Source organism: Phyllopteryx taeniolatus, chromosome 16, assembly GCF_024500385.1.
Source record: "Phyllopteryx taeniolatus isolate TA_2022b chromosome 16, UOR_Ptae_1.2, whole genome shotgun sequence".
Lineage (NCBI taxonomy): Eukaryota > Metazoa > Chordata > Actinopteri > Syngnathiformes > Syngnathidae > Phyllopteryx > Phyllopteryx taeniolatus.
Window position 1 is genome coordinate 5,221,148 of NC_084517.1, and position 18,170 is coordinate 5,239,317.

Here is an 18,170-nt window from a genome sequence, read left to right on the forward strand (position 1 = left end):
CTGCTAGCTAGCTTTTGGCGTCCTCTCGTGGCCACTCGAAAACTGCGTCTATATCTGCCGGTGGTAAGTTTAGTTCTCCGACAAAAATGTCCCTTAAAATATTATCCAGGCTTACAGAGATAATGCCTGTGATGGTGAAGTTCAATCAGACGGCCTCCAGACTGAGTTCTAGCGGCAGGCTGCCGGTGGAACATGACCGACTGAACCGGCGCTTCACCGTTTCTACCAGCAGTAGGACCGGTAAGCTTTAAGTGCCGATGCCGTGTTCGAAGCTCCTTTGTGCGGTTAGGTCATTCACGCAAGCCCGGCGTCCGGCTAAATGGACTTCCGTGCGGCCACGACCAATGTTTAGCATAGAAAACAATGATTTCATCCGCCTTTGCTTGAATCAAATACAGACCAGTCAAATGTGATTAAATTTTACAAAACATAATTGTGGTATCCGTTTGATTGTTCGGCATGGATTTTATTCATCGCAGTTGAAGATTTTAAAATGAATTTGCCTAAATAAGCCCCTGTCTGATGACGAGAGACATGGGAGTGCTTGTTTGGAAAACAGCACTTTTCTTAACTAGGTTTGGTTTAGTCTTTCATGTTTAATAGAGGCAGTGAATGAGTTCAGATTCGAGAAGGGTTTGACTGACATCCACAAGATGGCACTTAAAAAATACGATTTAAGGTGCCATAGAGCAAATCAAATACTGCTGTGTCAGACATGAATTAGTTTGAGTAAATTTAATTCAGTGACAACCATTGAATAGTTCGGCATGGATTTGATTCACCAATATTTAAGCTCTTCAAATTTATTTGCCTAAATAAGCAGATGCTATGACGAGAGACATGGCAGTGCTTGGAAGAAAAAAAAGAAAAGAAAAAAAACCCGCACTTTTCATGAAGATGTTTCAGTCGTTTAGTACAGGGGTGTCAAACTAATTTTTGTCACGGGCCACATTGGAGTTACGGTTTCCCTCAGAGGGCCGTTATGACTGTGAAACCATAAAAATCTTGAATCACCTCATCTTTATGCTCTTTTGCTGTCTTAATGTGCACTTTGACCACAGGAGTCAGCGAGAGTGCGATACTCAGCTACAGATTCACGGCAGCCGACGAGGTGGATCTCATATCCACCTTTGTACCCGAGGCTTATAGGGGTCAAGGTGTGGCCGCACTCCTGTCAAAGGTCACTCAGCAGCACTCACTAGCGGTGTTCTCCATTTCGAATGACAGACAAAGATGACGGGTCAAATAGACGTTGAGTAAAATACTTGTATCTTTTGTTGACAGGCCGCCATTGACTTTGTGCTGGAGGAGAAGCTGAAGGCTCGTGTGTCTTGCTGGTACATCAGGAAGTACATGGAGGAACACCCTCACCACGATTATAAAGTTCTTCAAATCACATGATGTGCTTAAGTGGGTCTTCAAATCAGATGAAGCCGTGGTAAAGTGGGGTCGAGCTGTGACATATAACAATAAAATTCAAGTCTTAATTGAATAGATTAATATATGAGTAAATGCATATGCATATAATTGTTTGTTGTACCAGAGTAGTTTCTTGAGTACCTTTTTACAATGTCTCTCTTGTGTGTATACATTTCAACAAAATCCCAGAAGTCTTGTAAATTATTTTTTTTTTTTTAATAAATTTGGTGTGCATCATTATTATACAGCATTATTTCTTTTTATTTATCTATTTTTCACATTATTCCCTGTTGCTGAGCTGATTAAGGTAGTTTTGCTAGGTTTGAGCTTTCATCCAATCAGATTCCAGCTCTGGGTTGCCAGATCAAATGAAATCTGCCCATGCGTTACCCAGGCCAGGATCTATCTTTACGTCAGTTCTTTGTGTCCACTTATTGGAGGACCATTATGTAGCTAGCAATGTTATTCACTAAATATAGTATGAATAAAAAGCTGATTTGTATTATTATTATTATTTTTACAAGATTCAATTTTGTTAGAACAAAGACACTACAACAACTGAAGGATGGCCTTTTTAGTATTTGGTGAGTAGAGTTGGCGCTACCTCTGACGGAGCTAGCCAGTTGACACTGCTAAATGCTAATGCTAACGCAAGTCCACTGCTTTGCAATATACACAGAAGTACTACATATACATTTCAGTTGGTGTTTTTTTTTTTGCAAACAAAATGTACTTCTAGGTAAATTATTATTGAAAACTGCTTTACCTAAATCCGGTATATGCGCAACCTACTTTGGTGTTTGGTAAAAAAGTTCTAAGCACTTCTTCCCAGTTCGGGTGAATGGCGACCGTGACAAAGCAACTGTGGGAACTATTAATGTCTCTTTTTCTAACACAAAATGTCACCACAGAGCCACCTAAAATTAAAATATAAAATGTTAAAGCTTTGTTCGTGTTTACATGTATCATTTGGAAAAAATATATGAGATGTATTTCACTTTTGCCCAAATACACAAGCCATAAAGAAAACAACCGTTTTAGCAAATTCGGCTTCAAACAATTATGTAATCAAACAATAGTCATGCTCGTTAGCATAGCATACATAGGAAGCCAGCTAACCTGTTTGCCAGATTGGTCACATGACATAACACACATAGCGAATTAATTTAATGATGTTATGTATAGCAGTCCTGTGATTGGCTGGCGATCAGTCAGCTGCGAAAGGCCAACGTAAGTGAGGAAACAGTCCATATGCCATTGAAAATGGATGGATGATTTAATGTATTTATTAGCATCTTGATGACTGTCAACCGACCTGTGTCACATTACTTTCAATAAAGTTTCATTGATCATATTGTTCTCCGGGATCAGGGGCTGGCAAAGTATGGCCTGAGGCCACATAGCATTTACGTAACCAATAATACTGTTATATTTGTCACATTAATTTAGCAGCTTTTTCCTAAAATTGATTGATTGAAAGGTATTTATTCATTGAGTTTATTACATTTTATTTATTTGGATTTTTTAATTTTATTATTCCTTTAGTCTATTTTGGTTTATTTTAAATAAAATAGTAAAATAAAACATTCTTTATTGTTGCATGAGCAGACTGTGAAAATAATTGTGTAAAATTCATGAACAACAATGGCAATTATGAGCATCAATAATATTTCTTGCAATATGCGCGTGTCACAATGTCCTTTATGTGTCATCATGAGGCGTGGATCACTTGGACATTTCAGCTGCACAATGAACCAAAAATTATCAGCATGTTGTTCTCTGCAAAAAAAAAGAACAAAAAGAAGAAGAAGAAAAAACGTGTTCAGTCCCATTCTTCTCTAGACTTCCGTCATCATTGTCCACCACATGCCGAAGCATCCAAACAGTCATGTGCACAAATCGAGGTAAAAGAGGCGGCCTGCTGTAGCTTAGTGTGAAGACAACGCCGGCCTTTCCTCCTCCCACCTCTTATGCGATCACATGATCACATGGGCAAGATTTGATGAGATGCATGTTGTCTCAAAGCCGAGCGGGTTACATTATTTCCACAAGGATACACACACACATACACACACACGCAACTACATTTTTTTTTTATTACATTTTTAAATCCAACAGTCAATCGGGTTCGAGAAAAGCCGCCCATCAAAAAGTGTTCCAGTGGGCCAGTGGGTGATCTTCAAGCCAGAGGTGGGAGTAAGTCACAAATGTGTGAGTGAAAATTCAAGTCTTAACCTTCAAGTCTCAAGCAAGTCCAAACGTTTTTCAAATGGTTCCAAACGTGTTCTTGTTTACCTTGCATGTTGTCATTCTCCTATTCCCAATTTGATCAAAACATAGCCTATTTCTTGAATTGGAATGTAATAATCATTATTCCGTCATGAAGTGGCCTCTTAATTCTGCATTACAGCGTGCTGGTGAGTTGTTACCTTTTCAGGATGGCAGCAACATTCATGTGAATGAAATTCCTTAATTCACGTTAACATAGTTCCTTGGCACCAAGACTACACAAGATTTCAGCAAAGGACTACTTTTTTCGAACTGAAGCGCCTCCACTTGCTACAACATAGTTCCTTGGCACCAAGACGACACCAAAGCAATACTTTTATATTAGACAGGGCTTTGGCCTGTGCACAAAACAGTGAATAGGGCAATTATAGATTGTGCTTATACAGAAAAACTATTTTCTGTTTGTCCCAATATTTTGGAATTATAATTGATTTATTTGTTGAGTACTTATTAGGGAATGACATTGATACGATACATTGTAATTATACAAACACAATGACGTGATTAACTGCGCCTAGGGGGTGTTCCAAAACTATATTTCATTTGACTGATGTATAAACTTCAGCATATAGTCCACTTTATCAAAATCCCTATATAGTGATTGAGGAGTATTGGATTAATCATATCGGCCCTAGAGTCAACCATATCAGTGGTTTAGGGAATTAGGGCTGTCACTGATATTTTTGAATCAATTTTTTATTATTATCAGTTATTCCATTAATCAATCGAATAAAATGTATCAGATAAAAATGTATTTTGTATCTAAGTTAATTGTTTATTTTTTTGTAGACTTTTTAGGGAACTAGGGAATGAGTGAACGATTACGAACAAAGCCCAAGTCAAGTCGAGTTTTTCATCAATTTTAGTCACACAAGTCCCAAGTCCTAAAATTGGCGACTTAAATCAGAGTCCCTCCACCTCTGCTTCTAACAGTAGGCCTCTCCTTGCGGCTCAGCCACATGGTCCATTTCCAGGGTGTATGTGGCCCCCGTGGGTGGCTTGTGGCCATTGAGTGGCAACTCCGGCGGTGCCTCTGCGTCGGCCGTCAGGTACCACATGTGGTCGGGGAGATCCAGCTCCAGCAGCTTCTGCTTGATTAGCAGGCTTTTCTCGATGTTCCTCCGCTTGAACTTGAACTCGATTATGGTCTTTGTGTAGCGGTTGAGTGCCGTCACCGCCGAGCCCATGCAGGTGCCGAACGATCCCCACGCTAGACTGGAGGGAGTGCAAGAGAGATGTTAGCAATATTATATATATATATATATATATATATATATATATATATATATATATATATATACATACATACATATACACAGGGGATAGGGACTGAGCCCTGCCGTGAATTGCAAAAATCTATGAGTAATTGATGCCCTGGGTTATAATTACTTGGAGATGCCACAAGATAGCAGCAAAGCACTTAAAGCAGAGAGTATCCTAAAAAAAAAAAAAAAAAAGGTTGTGTGAAGTCTCCAACAGTTTAAATAGTTGGATTTATTGTTTTGCTGTGGTCCCTAACAGCGATCCATGCATTCTCAATACCACTTATCCTGTTCAGGGTCGCGGGGTGCTGGAGCCTATCCCAGCTGACTTCGGGAGAAAGGCGGACTACGCCCTGAACTGGTCGCCAGTCAGTCGCAGGGCACATATAGACACACACATTCACACCGTCACTGAGTGGGAACTAATCCCATGCTGCTTGCACCGAAGTCACGAGAATGCATCACTACATCATCAGTGACTCATCAGCAGCAACGCAGACAAAAAATTGTTTGCCAAACATCAACACCATGCATCTAGCATTCACAAAATCATGAACTCATGTTACATAAGCAAATCTATTTCGTAGTTAAATTATTTTACTCAAACAGACGACCTTGACATGAAGCTCATCAATAGTGTTGGCTCGCATCTTAGCCTAAATAACTACAAATTGTAATACCATTTCAAACTTATCGCTGCAACTAACGATTATTTTAATTATTAATTAATCTCTCGATTATATTCTCGATTTAACAAAGATCGGATAAAAAAAATGTTTTTTAAGTTCCATCCCTTTATTTAAAAACAGGACATTATTTAAAATTGACCATGCAGAAAATGCACATAGTTGAATTGATTCTGATTTAGTTTGGTCATTAAAATATTAGAAAATCAGCAAAAATGTTGATCATCGTTTTCCAAAGTAAAACCTTTCGGTTTAGCTCCTTCTTTACCACAACGGACCGATACAAAGTCCGCATCACTGCAGACGCTGCACCAATCCGCCTGTCGATCTCCCGTTCCATTCTTCCCTCACTCGTGAACAAGACCCCAATGTACTTGAACTCCTCCACTTGGGGCAGGATCTCATCCCCAACCTGGAGAGGGCACGCCACCCTTTTCCGACTGAGGACCATGGTCTCAGATTTGGAGGTGCTGATTCTCATCCCAGCCGCTTCACACTCGGCTACAAACTGCTCCAGTGAGAGTTGGAGATCACGGCTTGATGATGCCAACAGAATCGCATCATCTGCAAAAAGCAGAGATGCAATACTGAGGCCACCAAACCGGGCCCCCTCTATGCCTCGGCTCCACCTTGAAATTCTGTCCATAAAAGTTCTGTACAGAATCGGTGCACTTCCCCCTCCTGAGACGCCGGATGGTGGACCAGAATTTCCTCGAAGCCGTCCAGAAATCGTTCTCCATGGCCTCACCGAACTCCTCTCATACCCGAGTTTTTGATTCAGCGACCACCAAAGCTGCATTCCGCTTGGCCAGCCGGTACCCATCAGCTGCCTCAGGAGTCCCACAGGCCAAAAAGTTCCAATAGGACTGCTTCTTCAGCTTGACGGCATCCCTCACCGTTGGTGTCCACCAACGGGTTCGGGGATTGCCGCCACGACAGGCACCGACTACGTTACGGCCACAGTGCCACTCAATGTCGCACGGCTCCCCCCAGACGTGGGTGAAGTTCTGCCGAAGGCGGAAGTTGAAACTCCTTCTGACAGGGGATTCTGCTAGATGTTCCCAGCAGACCCTCACAATACGTTTGGCCTGCCATGTCGGACCGGCATCTTCCCCCACCATCGGAGCCAACTCACCACCAGGTCGTGATCAGTTGACAGCTCCGCCCCTCTCTTCACCAGAGTGTCCAAGACATGCTGCCACAAGTCCGATGACACGACCACAAAGCCAATCATCGAACTGCGACCTAGGGTGTCCTGGTGCCAAGTGCACGTGTGTACACCCTTATGCTTGAACATGGTGTTCGTTATGGACAATCCGTGATGAGCACAGAGGTCCAGTGACAGCACACCACTTGGGTTCTAATCGGGGGGGGGGGGGCGTTCTTCCCAATCACGCCCTTCCAGGTCTCACTGTCATTGCCCACGTGAGCATTGAAGTCCCCCAGCAGAACGATGGAGTCCCCAGTGGGAGCGGTCTTCACCACCCCCTCCAAGGACTCCAAAAAGGGTGGACTGCTGTGCTTTCAAACAAAAATAATTTAGCAAGAGCTAACGTTGTGGCTAACACTGGTAATGTTTGGTCAAACATTCAAATAAGGTTTACATGAAATAAAAAGTTTCAGGTTGAAGTTTAAGGATTGTGAATGTTTATTAAAAGTTAGCAGATCAACATTGAAAATAAGAAGCTGTGCTTAATTTTCTATTGGGATAAATAAATGTTACCAATTATCCTAATTATCTTTTGCACATGCCTAACACACTTCAAGCTAGAAGCTAATGAGGGAATAAACTGCAATTTACATCTCACTGGCGCCAGGCAGAACCCTCGTACCTCCCAAACTATCACTTTTCAGGAAATAAAACAAAAAAATGACATGTATGTTGAAACATTAACGTTGCATCATCAAAGAGAGTAAGCCATTACATAAACTTGAAAAAATATGGAATTGACCACATTTGGACAAAGATTTTTGGCCCGGTGCCAGCAATATGATCCGATTAATTGACTCATCTCATTGCAATAATCGGTGACTTTAGTCGACTATCGAAATAATCGTTTGTGGCAGTCAAATCCGGCAGCTAGCCGTTACCGCTTCCACCACTCCCGATAGCGTTTTGGTGGCATCTTGTGGCTTCTTAGGGTATTACCAAAAAAGCAAAAAAATACGCGGATGGGGTAAAGAGGTGAATTAATGAATGATGAACCATGCAGATATAGGCAGAGCCTTTATATATGTAGCTGATGCTAACATTAGCTTAGTAGCAAACTGATCTGAAGCTGCACAAAGGACATGAGTTGTCTTGTCTTACACATAAGACCAGCTGTAGTCCCATGTCTTGGGCCTCCAGTCTTCTGGACCCATGGCCACAGCCAGCTGAAAAATGGTGGTGAACATCATGTGGGCCACCATCCCACAAAGGCCTGAAACACGACAAGAAGTGACAACAACAAAAGCTACTTTGGGGCATTTTAGTATCCATGGCAATCCTGATTAGCAACCTTCTAGCATATTAGACAGGACTTGCTTAAACTAAAGATACGTACCAGACATGAGATGTGTTTCGATTTGGTTGGCCGTAGGACAGCACGGTGTAGTGGAGTGGAAGGGAGTCGAGTGGAGTGGAGTGAGGTGCAGTTTAGATTCGAGATTTTGAGATTCAAATCTCGGCTTGGGCACATTCTCCAACTTTCTCCCACATTCCAAAAACATGTTAGCATGTTAGCTTCATTGAAGACTAATTGTTCATTGGTGTGAATGTGAGAGTGAATGTTTCTTTGTCTATATGTGCCCTGACAATGACTGGCAATCAGTCCATTGTTTGTCTATAGGAACATTAACTGGCAACCAGTCTATTGTTTGTCTATAAGTGCCCCGACACTGACAGGTGACCAGTTCAGAATGTACTCTGCCTCTCGCCCAAATACAACTGGAAGAGGATCCAGCTCTCCCTAATGAGGATAAGCGGTCTAGAAAATGTAATGAATGGTTGCCGCGATTGCTGATATGTCGATTACATAATATGTTGTTTTGAACAAAGACATCTCTGATAAAGTGAACATCCCAGAGAATAAAATCATTATTATAATTGTGTCTGTTTTAGAGCGAGCACCAATCAGCCTCAGGGTGGTCCAGTGGTCGTGATCTCCCAGTGGGACTCTGCTGGCTGTCCCTCTCTTGTGGAGGTCTGCCTCACAGCAGCTTTACTAGAGGATTAACTGCTAACAACAGTGCGGTTGAGGGGGGGCAGCGTGGGTGAGGGGCGGGAAGGGTGAGGGGTGGGGTGTCACTCCTCTGGGCAGGTCTTGGTCACGGACCAAAAAGAGCCGCCCGCCTCCAATCGGATTATTGCACAAACCAGCAAGTAAATCCTCAGTCAGCAAGTCAGCCGGTGTCATCGTCTAGTAACTAAAGTCATAGTAAAGTGCTAAAGTCATACTGCAATAACGAGTCCTAAAGTCATAGTCTAGGAGCTAGTCCGAAAGTTACGTACATTCAAGTAACTATCCTGAATCATAGTGTAGTAACTAATCCTAAAGTCCTACTTGGGTAAAGTCCTGAAGTCATACTTGTGTAATGAATCTGAAAGTCATACTCAAGTCACAAGTTTCTAAGGTCATAGTCTAATAGCTCGTTCTGAAGTCAAACCCGGGTAAAGTTCTGAATTTATACTCGAGTAACAAGTCCTGAAGTTATACTCTAGTAATGAGTCGTGAAGTTATTCTGTAGTTACAAGTCCAAAAGTCATACTCGAGTAACGAGTTTCGAAAATCATATTCTTGTAACTAGGCCTAAGCCAAGTATTGTAACTAGTAAATAGTCATAATTTAATAGTCCTCAAGTCATTCTCGAGTAACAAGTCTTAAAGTCATGGACTAGTAAAGAGTTGTAAAGGTATACAGGAGTAACTAGTCGTAAAGTTATAAAAGTAAGTCTGGTAAGACTTGCGTGAGTAGTCTTGAAGTCATTGTCTCGTAAAGAGACCTGTTGCAGTGCATTGGTAGATGAGGGGTGCTCAATCGCTTGGTGTGCAGAAGTGACTCGCCAACTGTAATTTTTTCGTGATGGTCCACTTCAATCGTGTTTCGCTGGTTTGCTCAGTGTGTGGCAGGCCTTAGTCTTCCTTAACCTCCCCCAAGGAGCTTCCATTCCTCACCTGATAATGCAGTGCACAAGGCGGCGAAGGCACTCAGCTTGAGTTTGTTCATGACGCTGAAACAAGGACACTGCTCCAAGGTCATCAGGGTGCCGCCTGCAAACAGCAGCGTCAAGTACAAGGTCTCGGCCACGATGCACAGCCACAGGACCCCTGCATGCACACAGCATATGGCAATGAGCGATAATCAGAACAAATCACCAAAAAAATAAACTACAAAGAACCTCACAAAAGTCAGATGAAAACAAGTTAAGCATCTATGTCCTTGCTCGTTAATAACTCCAAATCAGTCAACGCATACATTAAAAGTAAAGTGGTACTCGATTATGTAACGCGCCATCTAGTGGAAGAGTGTTCTGCGTGTCATATCCATCCACATTCGCAAACCGCTTATCCTGTTCAGTGTCGCAGGGTGCTGGAGCCTATCCCAGCTGACTTCAGGCGAAAGGCGGACTACACCCTGAACTGGTCGCCAGTTAGTCGCAAGACACATATAGACACGGACAACCATTCGCACTCACATTCACACTGTCACTTGGTGGGAACTGAACCCACGCTGCCTGCACCGAAGTCAGGGGAATGTAGCGCTACACCATCAATGACTTAATTTTCAGACCAATTAGATAACATTAGATAATTTTCAATCATCTGTTATTTAAAAAAAAAAAAAAAAAGTGTACCAACCTCGTTCGTGTTCCGGTGCGATCTCAGAGAAGTCCCGACAGTCGAAGCCTGCAATCGCACAACAACAATTAAAACCGTCTTCGGACATAACAAGTTGAGTCAGACAACAAAGTTAAGTGTGGTTGCATATGTGGGTCAATGGTGCACAACGAAGTTTGGATACATAAGTGGGAACGCGACGTAGTCTATCACTCACCTACACTAATGCAGTCACGAAGTTGTAATTACAGTAAATATTTGTTTGAAAGTAAATATAAAATAATCGAACGCAAAATAGTAAGTACAGCGTTAACTAAGTATGGCTTCTTGTGACCACGTATCCTTGAGCTAGCCAGAAAGCTACTTCATTAGACGCCATTTGCAACCTCGAAGCACATATGTCCAGACCTTCATAGTAACCCCAAGGATCCCCTAGACCTGAAAGTGAAAATTCTGCAAGCACTAGCTCAGGTTGGAGGTGACTTCCTACTCAAAGCACTTGAGAAGAAAAAGGACCTGCTACTGTTCTTAGTCCTAACATCATAGTCTAGTAACTCGTCCTAAAGTCATAGTCTAACAATGAATCCAAAGGTTATGGTAAAGTAACTAGACCTAGTCATACATGAATAACGATTTTTTTTAAAATTCATTGTATAGTAACTAGTCCTAAAGTCACACTCAAGTATAAAGTCATACTTTTATAACTAGTCCTAAGTCATGATTTCAGAACCAGTCCTGAAGTCATAGTCTAGTAACTAGTCCTAAAGTCATACTCGGGTACCGAGTCTTAAAGTCATTGGTTAGTAACTAGTCCTAACGTCATAGGCCAGTAACGAGTCTTAAAAGTCATTGGTTAGTAATGAGTCCTAAAGTCATACACCAGTAACTAGTCCAAAAGTCATACATAAGTAACCCGTCCTAAAGTCATAATTTAGTGACTACTCCTAAAGTCATTGGCTAGTAACTAATCCTAAAGTGATACTAAAGAATAGTCTTAAAGTCATACTTTTGTAATTAGTCTCGTAATAGTCTCGTAACCAGTCCTGACTTCATAGTCTAGTCTAGAGTCCTAAAGTCACACTGGAGTAACAAGTTATAAAGTAATTAGCTACACACTAAAAAAGGTTGGGTCAAACTTGTAACTCAACTGTTGGTTTGGCATTGTTGGGTCAGAGGTTTGGTCAATTTGAACCAACATTGGATCAAAATATAGCAAATTATTAACCCATCTGTTGGGTAAGGGATGCCCTGCACACAACACAAGACAAAAGGCATTGATTGCACAACCCAGCTATTGGTATAAGATGATGGTTCTGAGATACAGTGGGTACGGAGAGTTTTCAGAGCCTCTTAAATTTTTCACTCTTTGTTATATTGCCGCCATTTGTTAAAATCATTGATGTTAATTTTATCCTCATTAATGTACACACATCACCCCATATTGCCAGAAAAAAACGGAATTGTTGTAATTTTTGCTGATTTATTAAAAAAGAAAAACTGAAATATCACACAGCCATAAGTATTCAGACCCTTTGCTGTAACACTCATATATTGAACTCGGGTGCTGTCCATTTCTTCTGATCATCCTTGAGCTGGTTCTACACCTTCACTGGAGTCCAGCTGTGTTTAATTATACTGATTTGACTTGATTAGAAAAGCCACACCCCTGTCTATATAAGACCTTACAGCTCACAGTGTATGTCAGAGCAAATGAGAATCATGTGGTCAAACGAACTGCCTGAAGAGCTCAGAAACAGAATTGTGGCAAGGCACATATCTGGCCAAGGTTACAAAAATAATTCTGCTGCACTTTACGTTCCTAAGCGCACAGTGGCTTCCATAATCTTGAAATGGAAGACGTTTCGGACGACCAGAAACCTTCCGAGAACTGGCCGCCCGGCCAAACTGAGCAATTGGGGGAGAAGAGCCTTGGTGAGAGAGGTAAAGAAGAACCCAAAGAGACTGTGGCTGAGCTTCAGAGATGCAGTCGGGAGATGGGCAAAAGTTCTAGAAAGTCAACTATCACTGCAGCCGTCCACCAGTCGGGGCTTTATGGCAGAGTGGCCCGACGGAAGCCTCTTCTCAGTGCAAGACACATGAAAGCCCGCATGGAGTTTGCTTAAAAAAAACACCTGAAGGACTCCAAGATGGTGCGAAATAAGATTCTTTGGTCTAATGAGACCAAGATAGAACTTTTTGGCCTTGATTCTAAGCGGTATGTGTGGAGAAATCTAGGCACTGCTCATCACCTGTCCAATACAGTCCCAACAGTGAAGCATGGTGGTGGCAGCATCATGCTGCGGGGCTGTTTTTCAGCTGCAGGGACAGGACGACCGGTTGCAATCGAAGGAAAGATGAATGCGGCCAAGTACAGGGATATCCTGGACGAAAACCTTCTCCAGAGTGCTCAGGACCTCAGATTGGCCCGAAGTTTCACCTTCAAAAAAGACAATGACCCTAAGCACACAGCTAAAATAACGAAGGAGTGGGTTCAGAACAACTGTGTGACTGTTCTTGAAGGGCCCAGCCAGAGCTCTGACTTAAACCCAATTGAGCATCTCTGGAAAGACCTGAAAATGGCTGCCCACCAACGTTCACCATCCAACCTGACAGAAATGGAGAGGAGCTGCAAGGAGAAATGGTAGACGATTCCCAAATCCAGGTGTGAAAAACTTGTTGCATCATTCCTAAAAAGACTCATAACTGTATTAGCTCAAAAGGGTGCTTCGACTAAATACTGAGCAAAGGGTCTGAATACTTATGGCTGTGTGATATTTAACTTTTTCTTTTTTAATCAATCAGCAAAAATTTCAACAAAATGAACTTAAATTATTTTAGCAAATAGCTGCAATATAAAAAAGAGTGACAATTTTAAGGGGTTCTGAATACATTCGGTACCCACTGTAGCTCGACTACATTGGGTTACAGGTACACCACCATTGGTTTGAGAAAACCCGCCTTCTTGTAGTCGCCATTTTTGTTTTGATTGCTCTTATTTCATTCAGCTGCGACTTGGAGCCACTTGCTGACTACTTTCTATATGGTGAAGTGGAACAGGAAGTACAAGAGTCTAGTTACTCTAGCCTCTTTTTTAATATAAGACAACACATTTATTATTTGTGGAAAAGTTTAATGCAAATGGCTGGCAACCGATTCAGGGTGCACACCGCCTCTCGCCCAAAGTCAGCTGGGTTAGGCTCCAGCACCCTAATGAGGATAAGCGGTTCAGACGTATGTATGTTAGTAATGCTAACTAGAAAATACTTTTCCAGGAGAAAAACAGTTTGGGATGCTTATGTATGATGCAGCAACATCACAGTGGGGCCAAAAAAAACAGTGGGATTAATAGTTTATTTGTTATTATTATGTTTTAGACCACTTTTTGTTTCATATTTGACCAATCCAACGGCAAGATCACATTCGACTCAACGGCAGTGTCACAGACAACCCAACGGCAGGGTCGCGTTCGACCCAATGGCAGGATCACGTTCGAACCAACGGCAGAGTCGCGTTCGACCCAATGGCAGGATCACGTTCGAACCAACGGCAGAGTCGCGTTCAACACATTTTGGGGTAAACAGCCCCAACCCAACAGTCAGGGTCAAATCCCCTGGTCTAAAATAACCACTCGTCGGTCCAAGTTTAGGAACGCATTGGGTTACCCAAATAACCCATTTAGGGTTGTTTTTCACCCAGCCATTTTTAGAGTGGAGTAACTATCAGTCATATTCGAGTAATGACTTTCTAACTTTGGTACCTACTCCTAAAGTCACAGTGTAGTAACTAGTCTTAAAGTCATAGTTTGTCATTGTTCCGATAACAAATCTAAAGTTGAAGTTGAGTAAAGAGTCCTAAAATCAGTCTAGTAACTAATCCTAAAGTTATAGTCTCGTAGCTATTCCTGAAGTCATAGTCTAGTAACTCGTCATAACAATATTGTCTAGTAATTACTGTAGTGCTAAAGTCATAACCTAATAACTTTTCCAAATGTCATAATCTAGCTAGTCTTGAAGTAAAAAGGTGTCCAAAAGTCAGTCTACTAACTTGTCATGAAGTCATAGTCCTGAAATAACTAGTCCTAAAGCCACCCTCAAGTATCAAGTCGTAAAATCATACTAACGATATCTGAAAACCAGGCTTGAGACTTCCACGCTAAACAATGACTGTGCCATTGTTCCTGTGCTCCCTCCATTCATAAGGCTGCAACTCGGTTCAGTTACCATTAGCATGAAGCTACTGTAACTGTGACATATCCAGACAGGACGGCAGACGAGTGATGAATGAGACAAAAGTTCAGGATCCGAATAAGTTTCTTATCATCTATTCTCTATCTGATCTGGCTTGTTTCTGGTGCGGTGAGTCCCCAGACTCTGCAGGCTCCCCTGACTTCTCCCTTCTTACCGTTCATGTCGGCAGCCTGCTCGCAGGAGAAGAAGATCCCGGTGTGGAACTTCTTGAGCAGGAACTTCTCCTCCCCGGTCTCAAATATATACTGCACCAGGCGGCTGTCGTTGATGTTGGAGCTGTTGAAGCGGATGCAGAAGAACTGCTTGATCTTGATGGGCGGCCCGGTGCAGAAGGGCTTGGCCACCTTCCGCGTGCCCTCGCACCAGTAGCTGGTGGTGACGGCCGACAGGGCAAAGGCGAACGCCACGAAGTTGAGGGTGAGCGCCAGAGAAGCCCGCCGTCCGCGCTCCAGCCTCATGGTCCAGGCCGGAAACCGACAAGGGGAACTAATCCCAATTTTTGACACACGGCCACTGTCTTTCGCCTCCCGTCAAATGCGTCAAATCTTCATAATCCTGTTGCTGTGGAGGCTCCGTGGTTGTCAAGAAACGCAAGCCGCCACTGTTGCCGATCTTCCTTTAAGGATTCATCCTCTCGTTTGTGCCTCCTCGCCGCCTCTACGGCACTCCACCTCTTGCCCGCCGTATCGTCCGTCACAAATGGCAAATTATACGCCTGACTTCCTTTCATCATATTCATAAAGGACAGATTACAGCCATCTGACATTATAATCCACAGCAAGGTTTTTTATACGCTGCCTGCCAGCAGCCACAAGATCAACCAATTGCTTCAGACTTGGACATGGAAAACCCAAACATCATCCATCCATACATCCATTTTTACAGAGATTAAGCATTAACTTGGTATCTTCGATGTGCGCTGAATTGTCCATGTACTAGTATGCTCTTTTCCTTCACTTGTAAAACAATTCAGTGCACTCGCAGGACTAGGACACACTAATATAGTAACTATATCACCAGTGATGATTCTTTTGCAGCTTTCTACTACATTTTTGTGTTCCAGTAGAACTATTATGGCGCACTGGTAGGACAACAACCAATTGTCCTTGTCCTGGGATGGCCTTTCTCCTCACCTGTAAGAAAATCTCAGCACACTTGTAGAAGGACTAGTACGACTAGTAATATGATAAAATTCTATTAGTTTACATCTAGCGCTTCATTCGGAACATTAGTAGCACAGATGTCAACTAGTACGCAATTTTGCCTCACTAGTAACATGAAGTTGTCTGAATAGTGCACCCTAGTTGTTCTACTAGTGTGCAGAAATGCCATGCAGACATAGTCGTTCTATTAGTGCATCCTAATCATTCTACTACTGTGCTGAGCTGTCTTTCTAATGATGACAAAAAGCATACTAGTATATTGACAATTCAGCCCACTAGTAGGATATTGAATAAATGCTCAAACGATTTGCCATACATTTCCTAGTTCAGAGTTACCAGTGAACTGGGCCCCATCCCTGCTGACTTTTGGCAAGAGAAGTGTGGACTGGTTGCCAGTCAATTTCAGGGCACATAAAGACAAACAAGGGATTGGTCGACAGCCAATCACAGAGCACATATAGACAGACAAACATTCCTACCCACACACACAAGTATCGACAATTTCGCGTCTTGAATGGAGCGAACGTGCATGTTTTTGGGCATGAAAAGTCCCGAGCTCAGATTCCAACCCCGAATCATCACCACACGACAACCTTGCTGCCCTCAGATGCGAAGCAATTTGTTTCATGACATTAATGAAGCAGATCTGTTTTTGTGACTGGAACAGTTCGCAGGTTCAAGACTTGGGTCTGTGGAGCCATTGCCAAGGTGTCTTTGAGGCAGGCTGACTTGGACTTGTACTGTACTTCTATTTCAATGATGACGTGCCACTGAATGTCAGTCTTGTGACTTGACTGAAAGAAGGTGAAATGAGGCCAGGTGGTTAAACGTTATGTTTGTTTACATCAGATTATTTTTTGTACAAGCAGCATCCACCTGTCGCTGGACTCTCATTTTCTGACAAAAGAATCAGAGCGTAATGTGATTACATAAAAAGTACACGATGGCATTTGGACGTCCAAAGATTAAATTAATCTGGTTTGGTGAAAGTAGGCAGGATGAACATGAAGGATTACTCCGCACACAAAAAACATTTTCAAAAATGCACTTTTTTCAATGAGGAGTCCACTTCGAGAACCTTCCTATTGTTATTTCAACAAAGTACCCATGATTTGTGTGCTATCACGTGAACCAGCAGACAAACCACAAAACACCTTTTTTTGCATTCAATGTTTGTTAAGAGAAAGAGTTCATGATAAAACAGTTAATGAGTGGTTCTCCCTTAAATCATCTCAACCAGTAATTGATTTGACAACAGCAGATGGTCTGCTAATCTGGTTTGAGACTATTACAACTCCACATAATCTCTTCTCTTTGTGACCGAGATGCTCAATTATTGGGACTAACCTCCAGTCGCAGGGAGGATTTCATATGTCATAATTTCTTTTCCTGAGCCATAGGTCAACGCATATGATAAAGACTTCATAAAAGGCAAATGCTTGACTCATTCAAGCAGATCTTTGAACTGAACTCTAAACTCTTCCCAATGATCTTATGTTTCAATACACAACTATACCCCAATGTTCTGTGTGAAAGGCAAAGGCTGAAAACGTCTTGATCGACTTAAGCTATAAATCATCATTACCAGAAACTGTGTGAAAGAGGCTGCCGATTCAAGTACAAGGACCAGGGGCACTTTAGGATAGGGCCAAAGGGGCAGGGCCCTGATGACCATCGAACAGTATGGAGGCGGCCACTAGAGGACACTGGCAACCTTTCAGGAGGACACTCTGATTCACTTTCTGAGGAGAGCCGAAACCACAAGGAGGTTACGGTAAGGTGGATCAGGTCAACTGTCAGGTGAATTCATATGTGGACCTGCTCACTACACACAACCACTAGAACCGTGTCAAGTCAGTTTTTCATTCGTGAAACCTTCTGGACACAGGTTGCTGTTCAGGGCAAATTGTCAAATTATCCATTTATCCATCCATTTCTTATTCACATTAGGGTCATGAGAGAGCTGGAGTCTATTTCAGAAAAATTTACCTGAGAGGTGGAGTACACCAGTACTCGTCGCCAAAAGGCAGATGAAGATAGATAAACAATCATTCTCACTCACATTCAGGATAATTTACAGTTGAGTCTTCAGTGAAGATGAGTACCCAGAGAAAACCCACACAAGCATGGGGAGGACGAACGTCAGAACAGACAGTAACCACTCCACCACTGTGCAAAGTTTGAAGCCTGGAATATAGTCCAAAGTCAAAAAATTGTCTTTTTTTTTTAATTCTGCAGTGGTTTGTTGTTTCTGCAAAGAGTTTCCAAAGCGTGGCAGGTGTTGA

The 18,170-nt window shown here is 42.3% G+C and overlaps 2 protein-coding genes across 2 annotated transcripts; one reads left to right on the forward strand and one right to left on the reverse strand.

Moving 5' to 3' along the window:
* The first annotated feature begins 11 nt into the window (after positions 1-11).
* Positions 12-1,659, forward strand: LOC133466022 (protein NATD1-like). Its single transcript, XM_061749285.1, has 3 exons — positions 12-240; positions 1,062-1,180; positions 1,285-1,659. Exons 1-3 carry the CDS (start codon positions 87-89, stop codon positions 1,399-1,401), a joined length of 390 nt encoding a protein of 129 aa, XP_061605269.1. The 5' UTR covers positions 12-86; the 3' UTR covers positions 1,402-1,659.
* A 1,159-nt stretch (positions 1,660-2,818) lies between these two features.
* LOC133466025 (germ cell-specific gene 1-like protein) lies at positions 2,819-18,167 on the reverse strand. Its single transcript, XM_061749287.1, has 5 exons — positions 14,877-18,167; positions 10,497-10,544; positions 9,813-9,965; positions 7,968-8,079; positions 2,819-4,923 (listed from the first exon to the last, which is right to left on the reverse strand). Exons 1-5 carry the CDS (start codon positions 15,178-15,180, stop codon positions 4,635-4,637), a joined length of 906 nt encoding a protein of 301 aa, XP_061605271.1. The 5' UTR covers positions 15,181-18,167; the 3' UTR covers positions 2,819-4,634.
* Between the last annotated feature and the right edge of the window lie 3 nt (positions 18,168-18,170).

Coding starts and splice junctions, on each gene's coding strand:
- LOC133466025 (XM_061749287.1), bottom strand. CDS start 15,180: ATGAGGCTGGAGCGCGGACGGCGGGCTTCTCTGGCGCTCACCCTCAAC. Junction 10,545..14,876: donor GCAGGCTGCCGACATGAACG/GTAAGAAGGGAG, acceptor GTGCGATTGCAG/GCTTCGACTGTCGGGACTTC. Junction 8,080..9,812: donor CTTGTGCACTGCATTATCAG/GTGAGGAATGGA, acceptor GTCGTGTTTCAG/GCCTTTGTGGGATGGTGGCC.
- LOC133466022 (XM_061749285.1), top strand. CDS start 87: ATGTCCCTTAAAATATTATCCAGGCTTACAGAGATAATGCCTGTGATG. Junction 241..1,061: donor TTCTACCAGCAGTAGGACCG/GTAAGCTTTAAG, acceptor CTTTGACCACAG/GAGTCAGCGAGAGTGCGATA. Junction 1,181..1,284: donor TGGCCGCACTCCTGTCAAAG/GTCACTCAGCAG, acceptor TTTTGTTGACAG/GCCGCCATTGACTTTGTGCT.